The sequence below is a fragment of the Neltuma alba genome, unplaced genomic scaffold (genome assembly GCF_004799145.2).
Source record: "Neltuma alba isolate B1F8T4 unplaced genomic scaffold, ASM479914v2 tig00012514_pilon, whole genome shotgun sequence".
NCBI classification, from domain to species: domain Eukaryota; kingdom Viridiplantae; phylum Streptophyta; class Magnoliopsida; order Fabales; family Fabaceae; genus Neltuma; species Neltuma alba.
Genome location: NW_021636981.1, coordinates 28,578 through 50,981, shown reverse-complemented (window position 1 = coordinate 50,981; position 22,404 = coordinate 28,578). Strand labels below are relative to the sequence as shown.

The 22,404-nt window shown below is 32.1% G+C and overlaps 2 protein-coding genes across 3 annotated transcripts; both read right to left on the bottom strand.

Annotated features, from left to right (window-relative positions):
* Window positions 1-9,127: 9,127 nt before the first annotated feature.
* Window positions 9,128-11,360, bottom strand: LOC114727886 (glycerol-3-phosphate 2-O-acyltransferase 6-like). The gene is made up of 2 exons (XM_028914659.1): window positions 10,619-11,360; window positions 9,128-10,349 (listed from the first exon to the last, which is right to left on the bottom strand). The coding sequence occupies exons 1-2, from the start codon at window positions 11,249-11,251 to the stop codon at window positions 9,465-9,467; spliced, it is 1,518 nt and encodes a 505-aa protein (XP_028770492.1). The 5' UTR covers window positions 11,252-11,360; the 3' UTR covers window positions 9,128-9,464.
* Window positions 11,361-16,188: 4,828 nt separating this feature from the next.
* Window positions 16,189-21,048, bottom strand: LOC114727885 (glycerol-3-phosphate 2-O-acyltransferase 6-like). Of its 2 annotated transcripts, XM_028914658.1 has the most exons (3): window positions 21,034-21,048; window positions 18,234-18,870; window positions 16,189-17,271 (listed from the first exon to the last, which is right to left on the bottom strand). In XM_028914658.1, the coding sequence occupies exons 2-3, from the start codon at window positions 18,861-18,863 to the stop codon at window positions 16,375-16,377; spliced, it is 1,527 nt and encodes a 508-aa protein (XP_028770491.1). In that variant the 5' UTR covers window positions 18,864-18,870; window positions 21,034-21,048; the 3' UTR covers window positions 16,189-16,374. The 2 variants fall into 2 exon arrangements, with proteins under 2 accessions (XP_028770491.1, XP_028770490.1); XM_028914657.1 differs by lacking the exon at window positions 21,034-21,048 and having other exon boundaries at window positions 18,234-18,953.
* Between the last annotated feature and the right edge of the window lie 1,356 nt (window positions 21,049-22,404).

The window sequence follows — 22,404 nt, the reverse complement described above, 5'->3', positions numbered from 1 at the left end:
TTGTCGCTGATAATGACAAATTAAAGGTAAATGAACCAAAATTGATAAACCAATTAACAACAGCTCTTTTCAATTGAGCAGACCAGGCTTTTAATTTTGTGCCAAATCACAATTATTATTTTTATCTATAGAATTACGTGATGAGAATTATCTGGCATGGGGTATGTGTCCAATCTATCATCACAAATGCAAGATTATGAAAACGTATAATTAACCTGGAAATGAAGCTCTTTCAAAGCTATTAGCAGTTTTAATTTAAAAGCACATTTTAGGGCACGGCTGCCCCCATTTAGGTGCTAATGCCTGTCTGCACATGTAATGTCTATATATTATTATATACATGATAAATGTGTAATTTTACTCCTAATCTTATTTGTCAGCTATGCTCAATACCCCTATCTTTTTGGAGGTGCAATTTTATACATGATCTTTTTATTTTGGTGCGTCCGAAAAATAAGATCATTTTACTAGGGCAAACTATATATATGGGGAAAATATTTTCACATATATTGATGTGAAAATGAGTAAATTGACCCCATTATTATTACGCAAGCAAAAGTTTTCTAAATTTGAATATTTGTTTCTCTTGTTTTTTCCCTGTGCGTTAAAGCAAAAAAAAAGTTTTTCGCACTACATAACACATACCGACAATCAGATAGAAGCGCCCCCCCCCCCCCCGGGGGGCGGGGGAGTTTACACCATTATGGAGTGTCTTTCTCCAGCTAAATGTCTTGCAGGTTCTGTGTGATTCACCTAAGGATTTACAGATATTTTTGTTTGTATAGAGATATAATGGGTTTTGAGTGCCCAAGATTGATTAATATGAATGATAGTTGAGTTTGGGCATTTTGCCCCATTTTTGACCCCAAAAAAAAAAATTAAATAACTTTTGTAAAGTAAATTATCCTATTTTTATATAATAAACTATAATACAATGATGTCATATACTCTTCAGATCTTTAACATATCTAATTCACTAATTTGAGTAGATTAAGAATTTTAGTTAAAATAATTAATATTTTTTCCTAAAACATTTTAAGCATCTTCTTTAATTCTCTCATTCCCTCTCCCACTTGATTATGTAATAAACTATAATATAATGATGTTATATACTCCTCCAATCTTTAATATAACATCTAATTCACTGATTTGAGTAGATTAAGAATTTTAGTTAAATTAAATAATATTATTTTTTCTCAAACATCCTAAGCATCTTCTTTAATTCTCTCATTCCCTCTCCCACTTGACTATTGTTGAGAAATAGGGTTAATTTAAGAAAAAAATAATAAACATGTGAAATAGGTCCTGTATATAAGATTAACATCAACTCACTAATTAGATCCTACATTAATTAAGGACCGGAGGAGTATATATGCATATATTATGTATATGATAGTAATACGTATAAAATAAAAACTTGATATCTTAATTATTGCATATTCCATATCACTCCCGACAAGGAGACGTATTGGAATTTTTTACTCAAACAACAAGTGGATATACATATATACGCACTCCTTCTGCAGTACGAGAAATTCTTAGGTGCTCCCTGCAGTACAATATAAATTACTTTGACTAATTTATTAGAACTAAAAAATGATAATTAACTCATTAAATAACCTGTCTTAAATTGAATTTTTTTAAACTTTATTCATAATAAATGAGGTTGTGAAAGAGAAAGAAAAATATAAAAAGTTATATTTAAATATTAATTATAGGGATAAATCAATAAATAAGCATATTTTGGACCAACCTATTCTTATAGAAACTACTTATACTGTGAATCCGAAGGAATATACATGTGTGACCCATTATTATTGCAATGTAATGTAAAATGAGAAGTCATAATTAACAACGAATGGACCAACATCTTAACTATACGTAATCATTTATCATTGAGAAAAGAAAATAAATTAAAATATAGGTAATATAATTTTAGTGTTCAAGATATATAATATTTGCCGGTAGTTCATTCATCAATGTTTGGAGCCTTTTCCTTGGATCAAATCGTTATCTTTGCAATAACATTGATTAATTCATTTAGCTGAACTTCATGAGGGAATACTTTATGTAAACAATGTGTAATTCAAATAGTGCCATCCAATTAATGATCTGTGCTGTGCAAAGCTGATGAGCAGCTGCTGCAACCTTTCCAGTGGAGCCGTTCGCAGATGATTTCTACTCCCTCGATCTCTCTTTTCGATCAAAATTAAAGGGAGAATGAGATCCACTCTTCATCAAGACGAAAAAGAGAATTGATCTATATATATACTTGATGGCACATAATTAATCATACCTCCAAAACTTTGCTTTCAGATAGTGGAAAAATAAATTAATGTAGAATTAAGAAGGGACCAAATTAAGGCTAATTGACTTTGCTATGCTAACCTATGTATGGGCTATAGAGGATAAAGATCACGTGTGTCAAAATTTGCTCAAATGTCACAGACATTAGATCCACAATATAAGTTGCTTCTATAAGAATGGGTTGGTCCAAGATACAAGTCACCTGTAGAGTATTCAATGTTTATTTGTCAATTTTATCTTGTAATTAATACTTAAATGTAACTCTTTATGTTTTTCTCTCTCCTTTACAATCTCATTGAATAGGGGTAAAGTTGAAAAAAAAAATTAAAACGACATTAAAGAGGAACAGCCACATTAAAACGACAACCCACTCCAATATATAATTGATTTAACAACATAAATTTGTCATGCCCCACAACTTCATATCAGTCCAATCTATGTATATGGCCTTGACTTTTATCGTTTCTGAACTTCCAACAAAATACAACTCGTAAAATCTTCAAGCCACAAAGCAAGTTTTACCTCCAATGTTTAACATAAGAGCTTGTTGAGTTAAATTTGATTCTAAATATAAAACCTCAATCTACTTTGGCTTCCAAATTTATAAACTCTTCCCTAAAATATCATTATTGATTGCGCATACTAAGGATTTCTACCAAGGTATAGTTTTAATGCAGATGATTATTGATCGGGATAAGTTTTCTTTTGCTGGTTTCTCTTGTTTTCTGGTTTTCTTTGCTGTTTGTCTTGGTGGGGTTCGCTGGGTGCTGGCTCTTTTATCTGTTGTTTTCACTTCGCTGTACTTGTTTTTCTGAGTAATGATATTTTCTGATCTTGATGCCAAAAAAAAATATATTGACGAGGATAGTTTGAAAAAACCAACACATATTTATCACTAAGAACCAGTTTAACTAAATTTCTTGATATCTCTAAATTAGTTATGTACGACCCTATATTATACGAACCGAAGATAGTACTAGATTTAGATTTCAGGACTAAATACTAGATTTCATTGCTTAATTAATACTCTTCTGGTTCTTAATGTAAGACCTAATTAACTAATTTGAGTAGATTAAGGATATTAGTTAAATTAGTTAATATGATTTTTTCCCTAAAATATCATAAACATCTTCCTTAATTTGCTCTCTCCCCCTTTGACTTGATTATTATTGGGAGTATACTAGTACTAATTTGTGAAAAAATTGATAAATATGTGAAACGAGAACATCAAATTCCGGTTAGACCCTGCATGAAGGACAAGAGGAGTACTTATCTTTCCATGTCGGACACGGACACTCAAACGCTAAAGTCCTATATATCGAACATGCACTGTTCCTCACAGTTAATTCATCAAAAAGAGCACTGGTTCTCTACATGCCGTTCCTCTAAGAGCAAACCATTATTAGGCCATCATGATAGTGAATAACGAAAGAAGCAAATAAACTAGACATGGAAATCTGTATTAGGGAATAGGCAGGTTTAGTTAACCTGTTAGTAAGATGTTTGGCTATTAGTCCATAATAAACGTCCCCTTCAACTGTTCAATGAAGTATATATATTCTGGAAGCATCATTCATATATATTAACCGTCGGTCCCTGGCAAATGGACAAATTAGAGTGTGACATAAAAAGGGCAGTTGTATGGAGGCGTCCGAGTAGTTGGAGGTCAATATCCGACAGGTGCAATATGATTTCATTCAATATAATTATTAGCCTGCTTTAATATCTCATTTGGTATCATCAAGAGACGCAGAGAGAAATATAATTTCCTTTCATATATTATAGTTAATTACAGTTCTTCGCTAATGACATTGACAATTACATGATGAGGAAGTTCAGTATGGGAAATATTTAAGTTAAAAGTGGCAGCCAGTGATATGTTGAAGGTGATTTCCTAGCTAGCTAATTATTCCCTCGCAGTGATGGGTGTAGTTGTTGTACAAATTTAAAGCACTCGTTTTCTTTCTTCCAAGTGAAGAAAAAAGAGCATATGCATGGAGAGAGAAAGATGGGTCCACTATTTATTAAGATGAAAACAACGTACTGATTAATTCTTGGGATCTTCTTATCTTGATGGCAGCTAAGAGCTGACCCAAAATCCACAAGTTCAATTTTCTAATAATGGCAAATTTTTAATTTATATATATATATTGGGACCAAAGAATTCAATATGCTGCATTCTCCTGGGGGAAGAGGACTAGCATGCTCACATGGCACTGCCACTTATATTCGGTGCTCATAAATAGGTCTGAAAGAAAAGCGGCATCCCCTTTGTTTATTAATTACTCCCTCCGTTCCTTATTATAAGAGACATTTGATGCTTATGGCATGTTCCCATATATAAGAGACACTTAAAAGTTGTCTCTATTTTTTTGTATTGATTTCCTATTTTACCCCTATTTATTTTGTCTCCAACTTATACTCTCTCTCCCTCCCACTTATCTTTCTTTTAATAATTTAATTATTCTCTCTCATACTCTCTCCTTATTAATGGGGGCATTGTGAAAAAAATATTATACTTTTTACATATTAATTGTCCCCAACTAATTTTAACTATTTTTTTTATCAACGTGATTTGGTTATTTGTCTCTTATAATAAGGAACGGAGGGAATACTAATTAAGTAAACATAGCGTATGAATTTACTTTTGTGAATGCAAATTCGGATTGAACACTAAACTAATCCAATTCAAGTTATCAATGAACGAGGCATTATTTTTATGTCAATTTGAAAATGTCATTTGTTCTTTTTTATCCTAAGAAAATTTATAGTATTAGATATCAACGGCAGAATTATACTTCATATGTAGATTTGTACTTTAACTCTTTAATTGAAAAAAAAAAAACCAACATCAAATGGAGATGGCAATTCAGATTGAAAAAAATAATGGAAATGGGTAAAAATGATGTTTGGTGCGTTTCAGAAATTAAAAGAAACAAAAAAATTTTGTGAATGGTGTTTGGTGAATTATATATATACATGTATAAAAGAAAATTGTTAAGGTTGGCAAAAGAGTTTGATAGAACTACCTTTAAAGCGCTAAATCAATAATTTATTGCTCTCAAATAAGAAGGCAAACTTAAAAGTTGTATTTTTATGCATGTCGTATTGAACTTCCGTATCATATGTATATATATGTTTATATATATATATATAGACTATCTAAACACAAATAATATTACTAATAATTAATCAATGATCAATTATCATTATCCATATATAAATTATCAATATGAGACTCAACAATCGTTTTGAAACCTTTAAAAACCTGTCCTATATGATCCAAATAATATACTTGCTTTTGACTTTTTATTAATAGTTATTTCCCATCTAATAATAGAAAGAGATGCTTCCCAAGACACGCCCGCAATGAAAGCCAGAAACGATTAATTAGCAGAAACAGACCGACAATCCAAAGCAATGATTAAAGAACCGGACCGAACCGGACGGTCGGACCGGTTGAACCGTCACCCGGACTCGTTAACGGCTCGGTTTGGACCAAAAAACCGTTCACATAGTTGAGCCGGATTGAACCGGAGTTGAGCCGTTATTAAGCCAGAAACCGGAGTTGGACCGGAAACCGGAACGGTTTTCAGAAAACCGGACGGTTTTTTAGCCTGACTGAAAAATACTAAAAAAATTTTAAAAAATAGAAGAAAAATAAAAAATTGATCCCCTTAAATATCCTAATATATTTTTAGATTATTTATAACCATATAGTATTATTCATTGAAAATTTCATATATTGTGGTGTTAAAATCGTGAGTCGCTAGTCTTTTTATTTCGATATTTGGTCTATCTTTTAAAAAAATATTTTGATTTGAATGAATTGATAATTTGTAATATCATTAAATATTTTAAACATACATAAATTTAAATATATAAGGTTTTAGTCCATTTTCAATGATTTCATTATAATTTTAGATTATTTAAATGCATTTCTAAATTATTTAATAATTTGATATTTTTCATATATACTAATTATATGTATATAATATTGTTTTAAATTAATTATTGCGTCACCGGTCTAACCGATCCGACCGATTGAACCATGACCCGTTGATCTTTCCGGTTTGATTTCCGGTCCGGCTTTTAAAACATTGATCCAAAGTGAACAGAGTTTGATGTCATATATGGTAGCTTCTCTCTTAGCATTGATGATTGTCAAGTTTCCGAAAAAGAAGGGATTCCAATCTTCAATTAGTACATAAACATGCTGCCATTCTTCATGTTTAAAATTACGACTTACGAGCATGGTTTCATAATGCAAGCAAAAATTTCATACCAAATCAAAAGTCAAAAACCCCTTTACCCACACAAAAAAAAATCCGAAAACCCAATTATCAATTCAACAATGATGAAGGCTTCTGAGCCAACTTCATAACCACACAATATATAGAAACAATTAATGACGAATAAAAATGCTATGTCAGAAAAGTAAGCATACATTATCTCAAATTCTTAATGTAAGACTTAGTTGACTAATTCAAAAAGATTATCTTTGAAACATTTATGTATCTCATTAGGCTATATATCAGTTTGTAAGCAAGACAAATTAGTTTAGAAAGAAACAATATATAAATATTTTAAAGTAATTTCTTTAACTTTCTTAATTTTTTAAAATTTTAGTCAACTTAATTTTATATTAAGAACAGAAGTAATATTTACCAATCCGATTTCAGCCTTCAACAGTAGCATCCCAAACCAGAAACATATAGAAACACGGGCTTTTGAGGATCGAGTTAAAACCCCTCTAGATTACATATTCATGAAACCTATCAAATTTAATGTTAGCTTTGAAAATTCATATATATATATATATAAATATATATTATTTTCATCAGCTCTGTAGAACTTACATGATTAAAAAAAAGTAAAGTAATCTGACAACCCTCTTAGTTTGTATTAATTACACTGACATTCCCTCTATTTTAAAAACATATAGTTTGGTCCAATAAGTTAACACCATTAGAAATATTCTAAAAAAATTCTAAAAAATATTATTTTAACTGAAATTTATATTTAAATAAATTTTATTTACTATTTTACCCCTCATTCTAATAAATTTCTAAATTATATTTTTATAGTAACACGAATTTTATTCAGTTAAGGCAAATGTAAAAGACTTGATTAAAAATTTAACTAATTTTTTCAATAAATATATATATACCTAACTATATATGTTTATAAATTTCTGTAACAAAGATGTGTTTAAAAGTTTTGAAGTATAAATTTAAATAATTTATAAAATCTTTCAAACTTATATCATTTAAACTTGATGATAAACAAAAATTATGTATTTCAAATACGTTTTTACAATTTAAAAGAAATCGAAGTAAATAAATTTTAATGAATGTCATAAAAAATTAAATTATAAAATTTTATTATTTAAATCAAAATTAATAAATTTTATGACATATTAGAAATTTTAAAAATATATGTATTAGAATTATTTTTGGTTTTATGAAAAACATTTTTGGGGAAAATATAAATGTCTAAATAATTGTTATGCTAAGAAGGGGTATTTTGGTCAAAAAATAATTTAAAGTCAAACTTAACGATCAACTAACAGTTTGGATGGATAGAAATGGAATATTAAATGTAGGAGGGAAGTTTGTGTAATATACATTTTAATTTTAAAGGAGGTTTATATAGGTTTTCAAAATAAAAGAAATGTTTCTGTAATTGAGATAAAATAGAAGGGTAGTTGATGTATTTTACTCTTAAAAAAAATCTTTAATGCATCTCTGTGCTGGGCTGCTGGCGGCCGGCGCAAGCACTTTGAAAAATAAAACAGATGGAGAGTGAATTAAGCAGATCAGATATTAAAGCTCAAAACTAGTATATATACTGGACCAAGAATGTCGGCCGGTGATTAAAAAAATTATAGAGATGACTCAGGTAATAAAGTAAATTAAAAATTATTTGCCCCTTTTATGTCCTCCCGTACGTTCCATTAAAATCATTATTAATCGTATTTTCAATCATATTAATTACGTTTATGGAATAACAACAAAGCAACGATAGAAATATAGGTTGTGTAGTTAATGAATCCGATAGGAGAAGAAAACGACAGCAAGAAACTTATACCTTATTACTTTGGATCCTTAACATAAGAGTTAATTGGCTAATTTGAGTGGATTAAAAAAATAGTTAAGTTAGTTATTTATGTTGTTTTTCCTAAAATATCCTTACTAATCAAGTGTATTAGCTAGATCTACTATTATTACAAAAATTACTTTCAAAAAACATGAATAAATACAATAGACAAAGTGAATTGGGATCTTATATTTAAGATCAAAATAAAAATTAAACAAATTCTTATATTAAAAGCCAGAGGTGGTATCAAGTAAATAAGTTGAAGCCTTGGAGGTTAGATATACAGTGGTGTTAAATACTCATTGAGATAATTTTACTGCTCTCATTGTGGCCCGACTTGACCTGCACTGGTCGAGATCTAATGCGATTATAGAAGATCAAATGGTTTAATACAAAAAAATGTTGGAACCAAAAATAAAACATTAGGAAACATATAACTTGTGGTCCCTAGTTAAACTTGTGCCCTCAATTATTGACTTTCAGATCTTGATCAGAACAATCAAATCCATATAGTTTCTTGACTCCAAATAACTTACTTCTTATAACTTTTTTTTTTACCTAAGCATTACTTATCGTCCTTAATCCTTAATATAAGATCTAATTTATAGTTTAAAATTACAAACTAAATCTTATATTAAAAATCAGAAATAATAATTTAATTGTATTTAGTTAAAAATTAAACTGATTATGACTGAAAATATTAAGGTGACTAAAAGTTATATTATCCAAAAATAATTTTAAGTACTTGATTTACCATGTTTAATTACACATTAGCAATCTAGTCTGCATATGGGCATGACTTTGATATTTTCTAGGCACAGATGAAAACGCTACTTTTCAGGACTGAGACCAACACTAAAGCCTAGATAAAGGTACTTTCAGGCAGATGGTAAATATTGAGTCACAATCAAATATGTTTAGCGTTATACATCTATATGTAGCCCTCAACACCTAGAAACACTTTGACAATAATAAAATCAAACACCAAAATACTCCATCACAAATCTGCTGCACATACGCTTGTTTTATCCAATATTTTATAACTGTTCAACATGCATTCAAGCCTTTTTATTCTCCATCATCTTCGTCTTCGATGGGACCCGCCCATCAGTTCCGGCAAGCATAGCATACTTATCTTTCCTCGTCAGGCTCGTACACTCAAACCCTAATGTCTCGGCAATAGCTCTTTGAACATAATTCGCAACTTCAAAACTGGATTTTCCACCCTTGCACGTGAGCTCAAGGGGAAGCTGGCTCAGAAAAGTGATCTCATAAGTAGGCATAGGGTTCATTAACACAAAGTAAGGGTCCAGTAACTTATGCCCACGAACTGTGGTCCCATTAAACACAGTCTGCTTCGTGTTGATAGCCACAGGAACGATCCTATCAGTTAATTCAGCAAAAAGAGCACTAAACCTCAACAGAAATGGTTCTCTACACGTGGTTCCTTCAGGGAAAATCACCAAGTCACCTTCCTGAAGCAGTCTTTTTATAGTTTCTGCATCTTTTTCTCTGTCTCTTGACAAAGCAAAAGTTTTGATTGGCGATGTTATTTCACTGAACTTGCTAACGCTGTAGGTCACACAGCTGACTTTTCTCTTAAGAGAAATTGCAGTTATCACAGGGTCAATCACAGCACGATGGTTGCAGACGAAAAGGACACCACTTTGTCCTTTCTGTGGGGCAGGAGGTTTGGCGCCCTTAACGATGATCTTAATACCAAGAAGCTTGCACATATACCAAGAGAGTTGTTTGGGTAAAGGGATGTTGAGGAATACCCTTAAGATGGAGAGTATGATACCAAAGGGTAGCCATAGGAAGGCCAAAAGTGCCATTAGAGGGGTTGGCCTCAGTGCAAAACGTCCTTCATGAAAGATGATTGGACTCAAAAGCTTATTTCGTGGTAGTGGCTCACACTTTCTTCTTGGCACACTATATCCTTCCTGTGCATGACCAAAATCAATATTATGTATTGATCTATATAGGAACATATCTGGCCGTTTATAGTAGTCAACCATGTACGGAGAAGAATCTTCAAATTTTCATTTCTTTAGTCCTTTAGTCTGTTGTGTTTCCCCTCTGATATATACATACCCCCCCAACACACACGCGTATATATATGGTTAAATAGACCAGAGTATTAGAAGGGCCATTTGAATGATAGGAAATTAATATTGTCAAAAGAAAGAACAGTCAGATTATGCGTACATACCTTGCAAATTGACATGAAGTCAAAGTCAGATTCACTGTCTCCCAGTCCCAAATCTGGTAATTCAGATCCAAATTCCTCGACAAGAGCTAATTTCTTATGTTCACCAACCAGTACTCCTGCAGATTCCTTAACGAGTCCTGTCAGTGTCCTCCCAGATTTCGTGACTTTCAGCTCTGTACCTACGACCTTATCTGCCCCAAGAAGCGTCTTAGCAAATGGTTCCACCATCAACCTTGGACTCGCCGACACGATGTACCTCTTCCCGAACGAATTGAACACCCACCAAGTCTCTGGGTGGACATCGTCAGCGTAGAACTTGGGCAACACTGACCTCGACACGAGCTCCACATCTCTGGTCTTGAGTCCGGCGAAGGTGATGAAGATGAGAGTTTTGATTGCCACAGTTTCAGAGACGAACAAGTAGGTGAAATACACAAAGGGGAATGAAGCAAGAAGAAGGAGTCCTCGGAGGAAGCTTCCGGCTTCGATAGCGACGAGCATGTAGTAAGGGAAAGCGCTTCGCGACACGAGAAGCGTGCCGTCTAAGTCGGAAACGACGGTTTGGTTCTGCCGTTCAAGTGTGCTGCATTTTGAGATGGGTTGGAAACGACAGAAGGCATCCCGGGATACCATGGCAGACAGAGAAGAAGATGACGATATGTGTTGCTGGCTCGAAGGATTGTAATGATGTGGGACAGTGGAGAACTGGAGAAGGGAGGGAGGGCCGGAGGCACAATTTAAAATATAGTTTGCCTGCTAACTGCAACGATGAGTATGATGATGATGCTGTGATGAGATCTACGTTATTTAAATATATTGAAATTTAAAATTTTTAACTGATAAATTTGAAATAAAAAATATTTTTAATAAACTAATAATTAAAACATCATTTTTATTTTGGATTCTATACCCCTAAAAAAAATTTAAAAAGCAACAGTACAGAAAATTAAATCTGAACAATCGATATGAAATCTAAATAGTTCGTCATAGATGAGGGCATAAACTAGTTTCAAAAAAGATAATGATCGCGTTGTTCAAAAATTTTGGGAACACCTAATAAATAAGGATGAGTATCACACGACAATAGGGATTATTAATATTTAATTTATTATTATAACTTTTAAATTTTAATGGAAAGTTGGAAACAATTGCGCATCTTCATAAAAAGTGTTTTATTATATATAAAAGAATTTTTGGCATACTTTTGAGAAAGTCCAAAATAAGTTGTATTCATAAATATAGATAATTAGCATAACTACTAAAAGAAATCTGAGCAAAAAAAATTAAAAAACAAGAACTACTTGTCACCAAAAAAAAACTGCTAAAAGGAAAAACAATGCTTCCTTTGATTTTTTTTTTTTGAAGTTATAATTTTCTTAAACTGATTTGTCCTTTTTTATAAGTTATAGTTTGGAGATGTTTGAATTCTCTCTCTTTTGTTTTACTCTTTTTTTTCCCTTCATACACAATGAGAAGTTCACATTGTTTAAGCTACGAAAAAAGTTGTATTTATATATCTGGCTATATATATATATATATACACACATGGGGAGAGAGAGAGAGAGAGATAAAAACACATATGAGTAGTTAACATTCTCTTTCAATAATTTATTATTAGGACCGGGCAGCTTAAAAACTGCCTCACCTAAAGTATTCATGGAATTCTCAATCATCAACAAAGCCTGATTAACCATAAGTGAATCAGCTCACCAGGATCTGCTAGCTTAATTAATTAAGACTTGACATTCCATAATATTTGGATTTTCATAATCATGAATAGTTTAATTAGTTTCCTCTAACTTTATGGGGGCATTGATATTACACGATATATTTAAAAGAAGAAAGTAAAAAGAAAAAGAGATTAAAGTAATAAGTGACCAAATATAATTTATATAAAATAAATTAAACTTTTGCTATATCATACTAAAAGAATTTCATCGTGTTAATTACACACACACACACACACACACATGTTTTGGTTGAAACATATTAAATATTTATTAATTATAAGTGAAATTTAGAGATAAAATTTTGATGAATATATATAGACAAATAAAATAAAATTCACAAATTAACTGAAGTGTTTATTGAGGTTTAAGACGTTGATGGGATAGTAGAAGGGGAAAATACTGCTATACATTAACTCATCCAAAATTTGGTTTTACTGAGGTGAACGAGAATAATATTCTTGATCATGCCCAGGAAAGAGAATTAACGCTTAACTGTGGTTTCAAAACACCACAAATTAAGTTGTGTTAAAATTATTTGTTATTCTTCCTCAATTTTATATGTTATTTTAATGCATAGACTGGTGTGAAAAATATACTTAGAGCGGCGAATTGGTGTTTCAGCAATTACTATATTGTTTCGAATAATTCACTTAAATCTGAATTCCAAAATAATTTTTAAAGAAATAATTATAATAACTATGGAAAATAGAAAGCAATTTTGAAACAAATCAACTTAATATAAATATATATCCATAATTTTGGATATCCTATATGTATCCATCAGTTTTCAGATCCACATTAGGATCTAATTAATTAAATCAACTTAATTAACGTAATCATATAAACATAAACTTCTTAATAGTTTCTCCATTCAATAAAATCAACCTGAAATACAATTTCATTGGTTGGCTCTTCTATTATGAGCTATGATCTCAGCATTAATTGGGCATTATGTTTGCTCTTGTTTGAGGCCCACAATATAACACCAAATGGGCTTCTGGATTAAGTTCCATTCATACTTTTCTTTAGAAGCCCAGACACTGTGAGCCCAAAATCAATTTAATTTGTTGATTTATCAGATTGTACTGCTCAAAATTCAAGGAGTATTAACACAGGCGGAGAATGAGTCTAGCAAAAGAAACTAATCCTTTACGGTGTAATGAACCAACATTTGACTTTCTGCTGAAAAATTTCATATGATTCTTTTGCATCATTTTCTGCTTTAGTTCTATAAAAATTTCATAATCAAAAACTCTAGGGCAACTTTGTTGTGCTTATATGCTCCATGCTTAGTTCTTCATGTAGTGTTCAAACAGAATCGTCACTGTTATGGAATTACATCAATACCTGTATAAATTATATTTACATATTACAAGCAAGTAGTGAGAGAAATTAACATCCCGTGCGTGTTTATTTTGATGTCAAAAATCATGATTTTTAGTGTACGTGTTTATACCAAAATCACATTTTTTATTTAATAGTTTACAATGTGAAATTAAATACAGAACCTATATGGGGGGGGGGGGAATATTCTCAAAGTTATATGCACTAAAACAATCAATCGAAGACAAAAAGGTTAAGAAAACAGAGATAAATAGAGAATATTTTCTGGTAGAAAGAGCCAGTGCAGGTTTACATTTAGAACTTTAAGTGAAGCCAACAACCAGCATCACCATTAAATTCATGACACCCTCAATATTATTGCTATGTAACGTACAATCTGCGCATATCAATATCAAGGGACCAACATGTATCTTAATTTCATTGTCAGAAATAATTTTCTTAAAAAGAAATAATGTAGAGATGACTCAGTGAAAAAGTAAATAAAAAAATTATTCTTCCGATTCCAAATATAAAACCCATTTTATAACACAATTTGTACTACAAGATAAGTCTTATCTTTAGGATCCGAGAAGTAATTAGTTTTCCCTTTTTATTTATCTTCACATTATAACGATGGAAAAAAATGGTATAAGAAATCAAAAGGCCACCCTTATTATCAAAGACGTAAACATCTTTAAACGAGTCGAATTCTGCAAAGTGATTTCAAAATTCTACAAGACATCTTTAACACTATACTCTTTTAGTTTTTTGTGTCAAATAAATTTGTCTTTTATCTTTTATACCAATTTTCCCTTGTAACAAGCACACATATTCCGACGAGGTTGCTGCTTTGAAGCTTATCACTTCATCCAGTTCTTAATATAAATGCTAATTTAACATTTAATTTAGTCTTAAATATAAGATTCTAATTTATTTTATCTCTTATATTGATCTTTTTTTTTTTTAAAGTAGTCCTTGTATTGATTTCATATGTTAAAAGTTTCATTAAATGATAGTTCTAATTAATACACATGATTAGGAAGAGTACTTCTAGGAAGACCACACCCATGAATAACTAATTTAACAAACTTATTTAATTTACTCAAATTAGTTAACTAAATTGGAGATAGGAAGTAGTATTAGGTGAAACATGGGATATTGGAAAGAGAAGAAGTAATACGTAATATACAGCCAAGTCCGTGTATAGTAGAGCAATGTTTTAAAAGCCGGACCGGAAGTCGAACCGGAAATATCAACGGGTCATGGTTTAATCGGTCAGATCGGTCAGACCGTTCGGTCGGACCGGTGACGCAATAATTAATTTAAAACTATATTATATACATATAATTAGTATATATGAAAAATATCAAATTATTAAATAATTTAGAAATGCATTTAAATAATCTAAAATTATAATGAAATCATTGAAAATGAACTAAAACCTTATATATTTAAATTTATATATGTTTAAAATATTTAATGATATTACAAATTATCAATTCATTCAAATCAAAATATTTTTTTAAAAGATAGACCAAATATCGAAACAAAAGACTAGCGACTCACGATTTTAACATCACAATATATGAAATTTTCAATGAATAATACTTTATGGTTATAAATAGTCTAAAAATATATTAGGATATTTAAGGGGATCAATTTTTTTTATTTTTTCTTCTATTTTTTTTAAATTTTTTAGTATTTTTTCAGTCAGGCTAAAAAACCGTCAGGTTTTCTGAAAACCGTTCCGGTTCCCGTTCCAACTCCGGTTTCCAGCTTAATAACGGTTCAACTCCGGTCCAATCCGGCTCAACTATGTGAACGGTTTTTTGGTCCAAACCGAGCCGCTAACGAGTCCGGGTGACGGTTCAACCGGTCCGACCGTCCGGTCCGGTCCGATTCTTTAATCATTGTAGTAGAGTCCCCACACTGCACTACTTTCACCTGTCTAAACGGCTCTCTGGCCACAAGTTTAATTCAATGTTAATTGGTCCCACTGGACAGACAACAACGCAATTGACTTTTATCATATTCATAACAAGTAAATATATATCCAACCAAAATCTATTTAATTCTCGAAGATATACAACTCATACTTACAAGACGTGAATTTAAATCTTTTTATTAATTAGTGCGATTGCTCTGTTGCAATAAATATTAGTAAATACTTTTGAAAGCACCACTTTTATGTATAAATAAAAACTTGGAAGGAAGAAAAAGAATGGAAAATATCCGCCTTCATTATTCTACCATCCCCAAATTAATTGTAATTAGATTCACTTAGCTTAACTAAATAAATTTATATCTATAATAATATCCTATACCTAGATGTCCTACAACTCCACACATAAACTCAATCTTAATTTTATATATATATGCCTGAATTATATATATATATATATATATATATAATTCTTAGAGCCAGTAACGCGCAAGATTTCAAGAATTAACCCGACAATCAAAAAGAGCGTACACATACTTTTTTTTCTTACCAGCAAGTTTATATATACTTTGAACTATTTGAAAAAAAAAATCGTATATATATACATATACATTCAAACAGATTGTGAATATTCCGTGATTCCGTCACGATCAATAAGCATGTTTATTGCTATATGAATATATCCGTAGTCCTAAATATTCAGAAACAAATTGGCAATAAATTCATAATCCAAAGGGTTGATGGAACACTTTTCTTTTCAATTAAGCCTTCTTATCATTCTCCTTCTCTTTCTCCTTCTCCTTCTTTGATGGAACCCGCCCATCTGTTCCAGCAAGCATGGCATACTTATCTTTCCTTGTCAGGCTCGTACACTCAAATCCAAGCGTCCCAGCAAGAACCCTTTGAATATAATTGGCAACTTCAAAACTGGACTTGCCTCCCTTACACGTGAGCTCAACAGGAAGCTGGTTCAGAAAAGTGATCTCATAAGTAGGCATAGGGTTCATGAACACAAAGTAAGGATCCAATAGCTTATGCCCACGAACCGTGGTCCCATTAAACACAGTCTGCTTCGTGTTGATAGCCACAGGAACGATTCTATCAGTTAATTCAGCAAAAAGGGCACTGAACCTTAACAAAAATGGTTCCCTACATGTGGTTCCTTCAGGGCAAATCATTAGGTCACCTTCTTGAAGCAGTCTTTTTATATTTTCTGCATCTCTTTGTCTTTCTCTAGACAAAGGCACGGTTTTGATTGGAGACACTATTTCAGTAAACCTGCTTATGCTGTATGTGACACAGCTGATTTTTCTCCTGAGAGCAACCGCAGTAACCACAGGGTCGAGCACCGTACGGTGGTTGGAGACGAAAAGAACACCACTTTGGCCTTTCTTTGGAGCAGGGGGTGGGTTGCCCTTAACGATGACTCTGATACCAAGAAGCTTGTAGTTGTACCAAGCGAATCTTTCTGGTAATCGGACATTGAGGTATACCCTAAGGATTGAGAGTACGATGCCAATGGGCAGCCATAGGAAGGTCAGGAGAGCTATCAGAGGGGTTGGCCTTTGAGCAAAACGACCGTCGTGGAAGATAATGGGACTTAAAAGTTTGTTTCTGGCTAGTGGCTCACACTTTGTTCTTGGCACTACAAATCCTTCCTGCGTAAGTGTAAAACACACAACATATATGTAATTGATACAAGGAATATCAATATGTCCTTAAGAAAACGGGTTAAGAGTTGGAGAGTCCAAAACCTTATAATTAAAGTCCTAATTTAAAGTAACCTTCCGGATCGAGTGGGGCCGGGGCTGGGAGGGACCATGACTTTGAATATATATATATATATATATATATATATATGCATTGTTTATGTATGTGTATGTATATGAAATGGACCACAGAACATGGAGGGGCCATTTGAATGATATACAGATAAGTGGCCCTAAAATTAAAGAAGGGATTGAGGAGATTAAGGGGTTATAGTGAAACGAAAGGAATCTATTTACAGAACAGACACGGCAATAGAAGCCTCCTTCCCTGTACATATGATAAAAGACATGTCATGTCATGTGCTATACATTTATGCTCTCACCAAACACCAATTCATCAGTTTCAATTTAAATACTTCAATCTTATTCGCCGCTGTATGTACGCACCTGAGCTTTAATTATTTTCCTATTTAAGTTAATTCTCTAGTCAAGCTTGAACATCCATATATATTTATATAATGTGAAAATTTTAACATGTAACTTTCAGATTATGCACAAACATACGGATCCACAGTAGTAGTTTAAATAATCTACTCAAAATATCCCTCTGTGACTGATAAAATTCATATAGGACGACTCTATTAATATAAATATCCACCAAGTATGCATGAAATCTTTCAAAAGTGATAACAAATAACATATAACTGTAAGAGAGGAATACCTATATATCTAATAATAACATTGTAAAGAGACTTGGGTTCCATTTTTATTTCTTATTTTCTGTTTTTTTTTTGTGATTTTTTTTATATAGAATATTTTAATGTGGACTCATAGTTTCTCAAACTGTGTTTAAAGTGCACAGTTCTTGTTAAGATATTAACCAGAGACAAATATAGACAGTGATTACAAACCTTGCAAATTGACATGAAGTCATAATCAGATTCACTGTCTCCCAGTCCCAAATCTGGTAATTCAGATCCAAATTCTTTCACAACGGCTGCTTTCTTGTGCGCACCAACCAGTACTCCTGGTTCCTTAACAAGCCCTGTCAATGTCTTCCCAGATTCTGTGGCTCTCAGTTCTGTCCCAATAACCTTATCAACCTCAAGAAACGTCTTAGCAAATGGCTCCACCATCAACCTCGGACTCGCCGTCAAGATATATCTCTTCCCGAACGAGTTGAACACCCGCCATGTCTCCGGGTGGACGTCTTCGGCGTAGAACTTGGGCAACACCGACCGTGACGCCAGCTCCACGTCTCTGGTTTTGAGTCCGGCGAAGGTGATGAAGATAAGAGTTTTGATAGCCACGGTTTCGGAGACGAACAAGTACGTGAAATACACAAAGGGGACTGAAACAAGGAGGAGGAGTCCTCGGAGGAAGCTTCCGGCTTCGATAGCGATGAGCATGTAATAAGGAAAAGCACTCCGCGACACAAGAAGCGTGCCGTCTAAGTCGGAGACGACGGTTTGGTTTTGTCGTTCATGAGTGTTGCATTTTGAGATGGGTTGGAAAGGACGAAAAGCTTCCATGGCGACCATGGCGGAGGAATTAAGGAGAAGGCAAGATGAGGGTAGGCTAGCTCTATGGAGTTATGGGTAGGAGGGGGAGGAAGAAGAAAAGAAAGAAGAGTCTGAATAAGGAAGCTCGCTGGCTTTGAGATTGTCACGGTGAGAGAGAGAAGGGAAGGGGGATTTAAAGGAGAGGAAAGAAGATGGTGACGTTTTTGTATGTTGTTATCTCGTGTGAAGAAATTTAACATATTCATAACATGTTATATATTGAAAAATGAAAACTTCTCTCATAGGAATGGATCATGGCTATGGAATCAAGATTTTTAAGTGATTGTTTTATCTCATCTAAATATTTGATTCACATTTAGCTCCATTTTTAAACTTGGAATTGTGTAAGTAGCTTGATGTGTGCGTGTGTTAGTTCAAAAACTGCTTTCAACTTGATTTCAGAGCGGTTAGGTCGATGTAATCTTCCTAGATGAAAATAAGTACACGATTTCTCTGAGCTAAAAGTTGACAGCTAAAGTGAGGCAGCTAGCTAGTTAGTTAAGAACTAAATAAAGACGTGCTCCTCTTATCCTACAAGGTAGAGAGAAAAAGTATTTTTTAATTCTATTTTTAAGTACTAAGAGAAATTTTTTATATAAATATACAATTTCATCCTTTATTTATTATTGTTTTAGCTTTATTTACATGAAGCATAATGTATATTAAATAGAGTTAAAGTTAAAAAATTATTGAATTTTAAATAAAAGTTAATGAAGTTTAAGATTTTTCTTTGTCTGTGTAAAACATATTGGAAGTGACTTATAAATGGAACAAAGAGTAAAATGAAATTGATGAGAGTAAATGCTTTTTAATTATTAATGAATGAAGATCAATTAAATTTAACTTAATTAAGGAGTTGATGGGGGAGTGACATTGAATAGATGAGAGCTAGACAAGGCTCGCAAGTAATTAATATCCTCCAATCCTAAATATATTAGCCAATTATTGGAGTTTGTTTTGCTCTTAATCGCAAAAAAAAAAAAAAAAAAAACCTTTATCCTTATTTACTGATTGTAATCACAATCATAAGGATAGTTTTTAATGTAAATGATGAAAAGAATGGGTATTTTAAGAAAATGATTAGCATAATTTTTTTTATAAAGAACTGACTAGTTATTAAGGTTATATATTTATGATGGGAAAGAAAGAGTGGTAAATGATAAAAAAAGAAAAGAAAAGAAAAGAAGAAACAATATACAAAGGGGCTAGCATTGGATTGTTGTTTGTTGACGTTGAAGGAGGGTTAAATAATGAAATAGAAATAAATGAAGGAGGAGGGGGAAAAGTGGAGTGGGGTTATAACGAATAAGTAGGTGTCGTTTTGAAGGAGGAGGGGCCGGAGTTAGGTGGAGGTGGATATCTCATTCAATTAGCCTACTTTTTAGTTCCCTCCTTCCCCTTCCACCCTATTCAATTTAATTTCCCCCACTTTCATTTTCACTAACCTCTCCCTCCAGTTTAGATCTCCTGCACTAGTTTTACCAGAAAAATAGACCACATGATATGATTCTCATTATTATTACAACTATTCTTTCCCCCTCTCCTCCCTCATCACCCCAAGCCCCTCATTTAAACTACTCCTTCCGGTTCTTCATATATAGATTATTCACTACTACAAACAAGACTTTTCTGATCTAATAAGAAGTGACTTTCTAAAACGAATATCGATCAAACCCATTTAGATAAGGCAATTTAAAAAGTCTATCGTTTTCCAAACTCATTGTACAACCAATTTAGAAAAATTATTTTCTGGATCGGTTCATCAAAATTGATCTAGAAAAAGCCTAACAAAAAAATTGAATTTATATATAGATCATCAGTCCCTCATCACTTTACCGAAACTAAAAAAAAATGTAGTTAAGTTATTAATTGTAATTTGTCTTTAAATAAAAAATGGTTGACTTTTTCCTTGTTTAGAAAAGGGGAAACCCTAAAAAAATAGAATTTTTCATAATTCAATGCAAGAAAAATTGAGAACAAGTCTCACCTTAAAAATTTTATTAGTGAGAAGTATCTAAATCAGAGTTTTGCATTTCTGTATATAAAAATTTATCAGACATATCTTACCAATACAAGTTTTAACAGGAATTTTCACTAATTTTTCTTTAAATGTACTTTTAGAAAATTAGAATGAGTGCAATTATTAGAGAGAGAGAGAGAGAGAGAGAGAGCTTAATTAATGATCGACCTGTTAACTAATATATAGACTGTCACTTATTAGTAGGAGAGGGTATTTCTTCAAAAGCTCCAGCCTTGCATGCGTGTTTATAATTAAATTTCTTCATATATTTATTATTTTAGTATTTCTCACAGCAAATAGAGTTGCTTTTTATTAAATATTTAAGCTGAAATAAGAAAATTTCCACGAACCATGTGGGACCGACAATGCCACATGGTTGATCGGATTAGATAATGGGATGGAGACATGTAACTATAATAAATGTTGCGCGATGATATTAATCATTATATCATGCCAAGCCTCATGTTTAGAATTGATTAAAATGTTAAATAATACTAAAATGGTTTGAACATGTGTCATGTCATGTAAGGCGTGCGAGTAATTAAAATTCAACTAGGGGACAATCAACCACTAAAAATAGGTGGATATATGTAAGTGTGAAGAGTACTCGACGATAGCTTTTGAAGTAAGGTTGAAAAGAAGTTGGATTTTTTGTTTTTGGAAACGAATGAATCAAATAATTGAACCCACAATTGTTATATTATTTATTTACTTAACATAGGACCTAATTAAAAAGTTAATTTTGTCTTATATGTAACTATTTTCGGTTCTTAATATAAGATCCCGTCTAATTTTTATTTTGTTCTTAAATATGAGACGTCAATTCACTTTGTTTCTCAATATTTATGCATTTTTTCAAGATAATCCTTCCAATAATAATATTTCTAGCCAATACACTTGATTAGTAAGGATATTTTAGAAAAGACAACACTTATTTATTACAAATAATTAACTTAACTTATTTTCTTAATCTATTCAAATTAGTCAACTAGCTCTTATATTTAGGATCGGAGGAAGTGAAAACCTATTTCATATGTTTATTATTATTTTTTAAATTAACCTTATTAATATTTTTTCAGTAATAATCAACTAAGAGATGAAGGGAGGGAATTAAAGAAAATGCTTAAGGTATTTTAGAAAAAAAATATATCATATCAACTAATTTAACTAATATTTTTAAGTTACTCAAATTAATTAATTAGCTTCTATGGAAAGGATAGAAGGACTTTTATTTTCCAAGAATTTTTCCGGGTTTTATGAAGATGTACTTTATCTGATATTTTTATTTCATTGATTTATTCAAATAGAAATATTTTCTCATGCTTCCGTGGCACCTAAAAATGGAGATTGGAGGCTGAGAATCTTCGTTCCCAGAATAGAAAATGGGAAGGTCCCAAGAGCTGTCCGAAGGAGTAAATGTGTTTCCGACTTTCCGTGCTAACTGGACTGATAAGTATTGAGAAATCGTTATCATTATGCACTGTCTAGATTTACTTTAGA

What these genes read in the sequence shown, in the direction of transcription:
- LOC114727886 (XM_028914659.1), bottom strand. Translation starts at nt 11,251, where the DNA reads ATGGTATCCCGGGATGCCTTCTGTCGTTTCCAACCCATCTCAAAATGC. An exon ending in ACTTCATGTCAATTTGCAAG is followed by an intron (nt 10,350 to 10,618) that starts GTATGTACGCAT and finishes GGTCATGCACAG; the next exon opens with GAAGGATATAGTGTGCCAAG.
- LOC114727885 (XM_028914658.1), bottom strand. Translation starts at nt 18,863, where the DNA reads ATGGTCGCCATGGAAGCTTTTCGTCCTTTCCAACCCATCTCAAAATGC. An exon ending in ACTTCATGTCAATTTGCAAG is followed by an intron (nt 17,272 to 18,233) that starts GTTTGTAATCAC and finishes ACACTTACGCAG; the next exon opens with GAAGGATTTGTAGTGCCAAG.